Source organism: Polyodon spathula, chromosome 8 (genome assembly GCF_017654505.1).
Source record: "Polyodon spathula isolate WHYD16114869_AA chromosome 8, ASM1765450v1, whole genome shotgun sequence".
In the NCBI taxonomy this organism is placed as follows: domain Eukaryota; kingdom Metazoa; phylum Chordata; class Actinopteri; order Acipenseriformes; family Polyodontidae; genus Polyodon; species Polyodon spathula.
Window position 1 is genome coordinate 38217861 of NC_054541.1, and position 9022 is coordinate 38226882.

The window sequence follows — 9022 nt, forward strand, 5'->3', positions numbered from 1 at the left end:
ATTTTAAAGGAGGATTTCTCTTTCAAAGAAAATAACATGTAAATCCAAATTGGGTGGGACTTATTTTTATTTGTGGATGTAAACCAAGCCATTGTCTACCAGTGGCTGGTACAAAGGGTATGAGGAAGTAATCAGGAAACAGCAGGTTAACATCTAAAATATATAGTGTAGTACTTGAATAATCTGCATATACTCAAATAGTTATGTGTCATATAACAATGGTAAAGGCATAAGCTAAAAAGGCTGTTTACGTGACATAGGTTCATAGTTTTATAATCCTAATATACAGTAAATGAACCAATTTGCCTTGTTTGGCCTTTCTGGGCAAAATTGCATAGACACGCATTATTTTAGGTTTATATGTCTATCCTGCAGGTTTTTTTTTTTTTTTTTTTTTTGCTTATACAGTGGTTATGTCATCGTTTGTCTGGAAATATAATTCAATATTACCATAACTGAGGGAAATAATGTGGGGCATAAAGAAAGTGTTACTTAAATCATTACTAAAATATCAAACTCCAAAACTAAACTGACGTTTAGTTATCTACCTCCCTGGTGATAAAATTGTACGTGCACTTAGTTATGCCCCAGTGAAAAATATAATGATTCTATTCAATCTAATATCCAGGAGTGTGGATACCCCCCATGTCTCCTCTCTTGCTGTTGCTTCAATTTGCCTAATGTTTATCTCATGATACAGATAAATGTTGACACTTTGCAAGATACATGCTTCCATTTGAGCTCTATGTTATGCAGGAAAGCTTGCAAAATATATTAGTGTTATGCCTTCTGTTTATGTCTTCTATCTGGCTATAATGACACAGTAAGCAAAAAAGTGAATATACTGTTACTTTGATGCTATAATCAAGTATTGCATGTCGCTGCAGTAATTCTTTTATTTATGGGATCTTGTGTAAAAAATGTAATGAAATAAAATGTTAGAGACATACACAAAACATAATAACCAGAAGCAGCTCTAGTACTGCTGCTTTTCTAAAGAAAAACAAAACAACACAGCAGCAGAGGAACCACCATCAAAGAAGAAGAAAAATAGCTTGAACAAGCTGCAGAATGTTTTAAGCGTGATATGAAATTATTCATTTGGTAGTAAGAAAAAGAGCATAAATTCAAATCAAGATATTCCAGCCACTGTTACATATTTTGTTTTTTTAGCATCAGTATTATAAGCGCCAGTCTTTAACATACACAACATTACCAATGCACAGAATATTAGCAACACCCCATCAGCTGCATTGTGTCTGTCCATCAGAAACAGTGAAACAATAAATCATCAATGGTTTCAAAGAAACTCTTAGATTTCCATGTGAAAATCATTTCTCACGTTGGACCATTTTCATAGAGCACACCGTTTAGTGTCCCAATAACCTCCATATTACAAAAGACCAAGTCTGGTTTAAAATGCTTGCTTAAAAACTACTTGTGTGTTAGCTTATTCATGATGGCTTTTATAATATATGCAGCTTGATAGGAAAACTCTCTGGTCCATTAACCACCACTAAACAATTACGGTTTCAGCTAATTATTCTTTAAAAAACTCATGGTTTAATCTTTAGCTCAATTATGCAGTCATGAGTGTGACTTTATATGCTATCCTGATTAAAGCAAAATGCAAATATGTTCAGTGTTTGTCAGAAATATTATTCCGTACAATGCTATTATCATTTTAAAATAAATTTTTTAGCAAAATGTTCACAATTGAAGTGTTTCAAAAAAGAGTATTTAAGCTGTCAGAACCAAATAATTAATCCAATGGGACTGGGGTATAATACAAGTATAAAGACACAGTACATATCTGTAATTTTAAGTCTAGAAATAGCTAATTCTAGCACAATTATTGTCTTAGTTTCTGTTCTTAGTTATGGAAAAGCAGTACAACCAATCATTTTAAATGCTGATTAACCTTAGAACAGACTTCATTTTGGGACACTGTTCAGTAATCACCTGCTCTCTGATTCACTGTAACCAGGGATTCTAGAATCCACCAGATCTGGCTTTCTCTCCCCATTCGTTTTCCTTTGTTGCAAATAGTTGCACAGCATATATAGCCAAACAATGTCATGCTAATGAGGGGTATTGTTTTGTACAGCCTTGGCTTTTGCAGCTTTAAAGAAAAACCTTCAAAATCTTTATACTTTTTTTTTTGTGTGTGTATAATCAGACAGTATAGAACCAAGTGTATAAATGTCCTGGAATATAAATATACATCTGAAAAAACAGGTGATGTATTATGCCCTGCTATACTATTCTTATCTTTGTACATAACATAATAGTGGATAACTAACTAGAAAACAAATATAACCTATTCTAGATATTCTCTATTTCACTGTTTTTAGTTTTAGTAAATGTAAGTCAAATTAATTTTAAAACTCTTCATTTAATGGTATCCTCTATAAGTAAGAACTAAATAACATGATTTAATTGGTAACTGTGAAATAATAACATTGTTTTAAATTTTCTTCTTAAGGAAATGGGAAAAAATAAAACAAAATGGATATATTTATATAGGTGGGGGCGATGCACATAGATTTAAAAAAAAAAAATCACTCTGTCAATGCCAGGGAAAATACAAATCATAGACCATGCGGGATGAGGGTGTACTGTAGTTACTGGAGCCTTGCATTGCTGGGAAGCTGTCCTGTCATTTCTTTTTGGGAATTGACCTGAGCATCATTTTCATGATCATTTCCTTGGGTGGCATACTATAACTCACTGGAAAACCCCAAAAATATATGCCAATGACACAAGATGTCCACAATATCATCCTTTCCACCTTGCCCACTATTACTTCCTGCCAAGTTTTTTTTTTTTTTTTTTACTTTATGTATATAATCTAGTCAAGTGGCTTTTGAACCTCACTATGAGTAAAGACGGCTCTATTATGATAACACTGTAGAACAATATGCCATGCTAGTCAACATCCTGCTCAGTTATGAATATAAAATGTATGTTTTCTTACCTCTGTGAGGTGAGGCATTGGATTAAATCCACAAAGATTGCATACCATGTTCTTGCATTCAGTACAAGTGTTAAAGTTAGGTGGATCCTTAGAACCAATGTTGAGCTCAACTTTACAGAGTGGACAATTTGATTTAGGAGGTGCAGGGGGAGCAGTGCTTCCTGCCACGGTCTTAGTTGCCTCCTGACCAGAGGCAGGGGCTTTTCCAACAACTGGTTGCTCTGGTTTCTGTGCCACTTGAGGTTGTGTTTCCTTTTTGGCAGGGGGGAGTTTTGGAGAGGACTGAGCCGAACTGGCTTCCTTGGGTGGTTGCTGATGATTCACAGGCTCAGAAGGAGGTTGCTGTTTAGCAACGGGAGCAGGCTGTTCTGCTGGCTTGTCTGCCATGTTGATCAAATTAGATGCCTGACTGAAGAATGATCCAAATCCAAATAGCTTGCCAGTTACAGTTTCTTGAGGAGTGGCAGGCTGTGGCTTAGGTGTCTCTGTTACACCCCCAATGTTTAAGCTGAACCGTCTTGACTGCTCTTGAGCTTTTGGTGGCTGCTGAATGGGATGCACTTGTGCAGGCTGTTCGGATTTTGCTGGCTCCAGTACTGGTGAACCAGTTTTGGGATCAGTTTTAGGAGTCACATCATTAGCTGTTTCTTTCAATTGTGTTTGCATTTGTTTTGTGGGGTCTCCAGATTTTTGACTCTCAGGTTGCATTTGTTTTACACCAGCTTTTGGAGCCTGTGATGCTGGCTTAGTGGAATCTTCTACCTGTGTAAGCTGTTTTTGGTGTGTTGGAGGAGGACCTTGGGGAACCTGTGAAGCTTGTTTGATGCCAGGAGCAGGAGAGGTAGTCTGATCTGGTGTTTTCTGAACCTCTGTTTGTTTCTGCTTACTATCCTCTTGTGGCCTTGATGGGTCAGGCTTGATCGAACCTTTCTGCTGTGCTGGTTTCTGGGTCGAAGAATCATTCCAGGGTTCTTTAGGCTTTATGGGTGGAGAACTGGACATAGACTGCTGTTTGGTTAGTGGGGCAGGTTTTTTAGGCTCTGGTGCTTTGTTTGGTTCAGTCTTCTGAGGGGAGCTAGGGGTAACCTGCTGTCTGGGCTGCTGAGGTTGTGGCTTTGCCATGGGAGGTCCAGAGACATCCATGCCCATTGCTCTTTGCACTTGACAGTTCAGACACAACCACTCGTTAACCTGCAATAATTTTCCACAGCATTAGAGGATGATAAAGAATCAAGACATAACTGGCAAGCTCACGTTCTGGTCTGTTAATATTTAACTTACTGTTCTGACATTATCTACCACAGATAACACACAAATGCATATGTGTTTCTTCTAGATAACAAAATAACATATAACACTATAGACCAGGTTTAGAAACCTCTTTACGGTAAGCTAGATTAACTGATATGGTCTTGTTTACAGTCTAACCATGTTATTATTTAGTGGGGTGAGAAGTAAGAATTTCGTTTAGGATGTTTTTATTTTTTCTTTTTTTTAATTGGAAGGCTGTAGCGCCCACAAAAAGATCAGCTGCATTTCATGCTTAGTTGCAACCAAGACATTACTGATTTACAACAGAGGAGCTTGCTATTGTTGCCACAGCAAAGTAGCAAAGTAGCAAATGGACATCTGCAGCAATGCTGATTACTAGGCCTTTCACTGAAAATGTAACCGTTGTTAGAATTTTATGAGATTATAAGCAATGTCATGAATTCAAATATAAAAGATTTTTGGTGATTTCTCATCATATTAACTATCTCACTGTTTACTAAGTTACGGGCTAAAGTAAAAAGGCAATTCTAACAGTAGTTTGTTTACTGTATTAAAACAAAGAACAGTAGATCCGAAAGTCTATTTATACAGCAGAGAACACGGTTCATTAAATTGGATAATGAATTCAAAAAGGATCCTTTGTAAATGAACTGAAACAGGTCCTATGTGGTTGCTCTGAAAAAAAATAAATATATATGACCCAAATAATACAGATGCTCTTCATCAACATACAGCTAAGTGGGAAGCAGGTGTTATATTAGATTCTGTACAGAGAGTAGGTCTTTTAATTGAAGTTTGTGGGTTTAAATCCCACTATACCAAATGTCTGTTACAGCAATGCATATCATGTCTGGAACAAAATTAACAATAACATTTTCTTTTTTTAAACAAAGCAAAAGGTTTTATATTTTCATTTTTTAATTTGGAAACCATAATAGACATGGCCTCTGCATTATTTGATGTATTAGTAAAAACTACAAATTGGGATCCACAGGTACAGTATTCCCAATGAGTTAGGTGGACACTGTGTTATATTATGTTTACTTGTTACAGAAAATCAGGGAAATAGGTAGCATTTTTTTAATTTAATTTATAGTCAGATACCTAGACACATCTCTCAATACCTGTATAAAACCTTACCTTGGTATTCAGAGTGTAATAAAGCACAGACAGGTAAGTAAAATCATAAGACACATCAAATAGAATGATGGGGAATCATGTTAAAAATAATGCATGGTAAGGTAAAGTGTAGTAAGTACATATTACTGTGCTGACTGTGAATAGTTCAAATTTCTGTAGGTGTTTTTTAAGAAATGGGCACCTCAAAATATGAAATGTATAAAGTAGTACTGGAACTGTATGTAATTTCACCATGTGGGTTCCCTGTTTCATTTCAACTTTTATTAAAAAGCTTTTTGTAATGGAGTTCTAAACTTAGACCATTTACAGTACCTCCACCCCTCTACAGCTGATTGAGTTCTAAGATTATATCTATTAGTTGATAAGGAAAATAGTGTATACAATGGAAGGACTTCTTACCTCTGTCATGTGGGGATTTGGATTGAATCCACACTGGCTACACACCACAATATGACACTGTGTGCAGGTGTTATAATTTGCCTTTTCTGGAGTGTGAAGAAGAAGCTCAGTTGTTGTACAAAGAGGACAAAGAGTTTTCTTATGGGCTGGTGTAGAACTGGAAGATGGGCCTTGTGATTGGCTAGAACGGCTTTCTTGTTTAGATGGGTCCTTTCGATGATCTGGCTGCTGTAAGGGAGGTTTGGCAGGTCCTTGCTGTTGAGGTCCAGTTTTAGTTGGCCCTGGTTGCTGTGCACCTTTTTGCGTTTCCTCTGCATCCCCAAAAAGGCTGAATTTGTTGACTACAGAAGACATTGCACTGAGGGGGTTGCCCTCGCTAAGGAAGCTGGACATCATGGTTGCTTTTGGATCCTCGTTCACTTCAGGCCTTGATTGTGACTCTAGCAAGCTGATGGAGGAGGGGCTCCTTCCAGGCTTGGGTTTTTCTGTCTTAAAGACATTGGTTGTTTGGCTTTTAGTGATACCAGATGAACCCTGGTCTGGGGGTTTTCCAGGCTGCCTAGGCTGATGGGTTTCACCTACTTCTGGTTTCCTAAAAAATAAAGGTAATCAAAATATGATTTACAATCTAGAACTACTGTAATCAGAATGAAATAAAGCCATATTTGTAAGACGGGGTTTAGTTTTAATATCAAATTTGTATTAAGTGATAACAGTTTTAAGAGGATAGCAGGAAAAAATAGCAATAACAGCATGACAGCAGATCGGTAGATATATTCTTAAATTTTCATTCACAAAAAAATATAAGTTTCTTTGACAAAACGAAAATGTGGATTTTTAAAATCATACGAATTATGCACAAAAAATATATCACTTACAAATTAGCATTTTGTTCAAGAATATTGAACCAGGAATTCAGAAACAGTTCATTCCTCCTTGAGTATGTAAAAAGATATATCTGCTTAAAACATTAAGTGCTGCACCATGCAATACTTTGAGCACCAACCACACATGCATTGTGTAAAATGATTACGATTGTAACTGTGTGTACATATATATATATATATATATTATATATATATATATAATATATATTATATATATATATATATAGTAATCTTGTATTATGTTTTGGCAGAGGTTTGCCACTTATAAATGTACTATTATAATTGTTTCATTCTGATATGTTATTGTCTGACATTTCCTAAACTGGGACATGAACATACACTACATTATAAAGAAATCTCAATGTCATATAGCTCATTATACACAAATATTATATATGGCTGCAATACAATAAATGTGGTCAAATTGTCAACACAATAATAGAGTTAAAACTAAACAGTATATAATGTAAATTGTATCACTAAAACTGCTTAAGAAAAGTCCCTATAAAACACTACTTTAACCCAAGTCACACAGTGAAACTATGTTATTCCAACCTGTTTCAGCACCCTGGACAGGGAGTCATGATTTTAAACGTCGTATTGATTACAGTACCAACAGTGTTGAGAAATAATGATCAGCGCTATGGCAGAGTTGTGGGTAATAATAGTGTCAATTTACATCTATAAAGAAAAAATCATAACACGTTGTTCAAACATTATATTTATAGTCAAACAGGAAAATAGACACAAGAGGCACTGCAAGAAAATAGTACAGTAGTATTACAAGAAGGAAGATCAATAGGGCTTCTTCTGTGAGCTGAACAGAGTTAAAATAATTCTACATTCTCTCAATGGGAAATTCTCACACTACATTGCATACTCACTGACATCGGGTAAAAAACTACTGGGAATTGCTGATACCAAAGCAGCTCCTGTCTGCATAATAAAATCAGTTTGTGACTAATTAGGAAACTATTTTGTAACCAATCTGAACATAAAGTTATACTGAGAATGCTTACAAATATTCGACACAGATTATATCTACAACACATATAATGTGTTTGTATGTTACAAAACCAAACATCAGAATTGCTTGGTTTTCCACACTGGAAAGCATACATAACACATTTATAACCAAGGATTTTGAAAAACGATTTAATTCAGTCATACTATTAGACTGATATGAAAACTATTCCAATTGCAATACACTGCGTTACAAATATTGATTAAGTGGAGATATGTTTTTATGACGTCAATGATGATAATTTCGCAAACAGAAACTGCACATTTTGCTAACACCAAACTACAAATACAACAACAACAACAACAACAACAACAATAATAATGCATAGTATTACAATATTAAGCAACAAGCAATCACTGTAGTCACGCTCTTCTGTATGAAAGGACCGTTACTATAATAGTGGAATTATTTTTTTTAAAAATTGATAAAGGAATACATTTTCTTCCTTAGCAATATACTTTTACCATGCTGCAATCCATTCAAGCGATACTTCTTATAATGCAACACAAAACGCCACTTGGAATGATTTGTATCTAGATAATAACGAACTGTCTGCATAAAAAAAATATATCTATATATATATATATATATATATATATATATATATATATATATATATATATATATATATATATATATATATAATTTCATGCCTCTCTATGGGAGGATCCTTTGCATTTCCAGGCTGTAGCCCTTGCGCCCTTGACATTACAGCTGCGATCTGTTTCTTCTCTTCCTCGCTCAGCTGGCTCAGATCCGCCTCTATTCCTGCAGGGATCTGGACAAACCCCCCCTTCCCATCCCCTACAACCCCTTCTGGTAGTCCGGCCAGCCCTCCTTCCACACCCTCCAGGCTAACTTCGTTCCCCATGACTGATTTCCCCTTTTCTATTTTCTCTAAAAACACGTTGTGTTTGTTCCTATGTTGATTGTTCATTTCTCAGGTCGCTCCTCCATCTTTGATTAGCCGCGTTCAACATTTGTCTCAGTTGATCTATCACATCCCTTCTGCTTTGGACGGAGGTAGCGAGCGCTGAATCCAACCCTCGTCCCCCTTTCCCACCAACGCGCATGTTCAATTTCTGACAGGTGATCAGCACATATCTGAGTTGAAACTGAATTTAAAGGGACACTACAGTGCTTGCGTGACCGAACCATTTTATTTTGTATTACTGAAAACCAGAGCTAGTACAAACAAAAGTTATTATTATTTCCTAAATTTAATTATTTATATAAAATACAAAATGGTACAGCAAAGTGGTTTCAAAAGTATTACTTCATGCTGATAATAGGAACATCGTTTTAAATACAAATAAAAAAGAG

General features: G+C 35.7%; 1 protein-coding gene across 1 annotated transcript in view; it reads right to left on the reverse strand.

Moving 5' to 3' along the window:
* Nucleotides 1–8727, reverse strand: part of LOC121319910 (protein piccolo-like) — a 111421-nt gene extending 102694 nt beyond the window's left edge. Inside the window, exons 1-3 of the mRNA XM_041257867.1 lie at nucleotides 8392–8727; nucleotides 5789–6347; nucleotides 2978–4168 (exon numbers count right to left, since the gene is read on the reverse strand). Of these exons, the coding sequence (XP_041113801.1) occupies nucleotides 2978–4168; nucleotides 5789–6347; nucleotides 8392–8636 (1995 nt within the window). The 5' untranslated portion in view covers nucleotides 8637–8727. The remainder of the gene's footprint in view (nucleotides 1–2977; nucleotides 4169–5788; nucleotides 6348–8391) is intronic.
* Nucleotides 8728–9022: the final 295 nt, after the last annotated feature.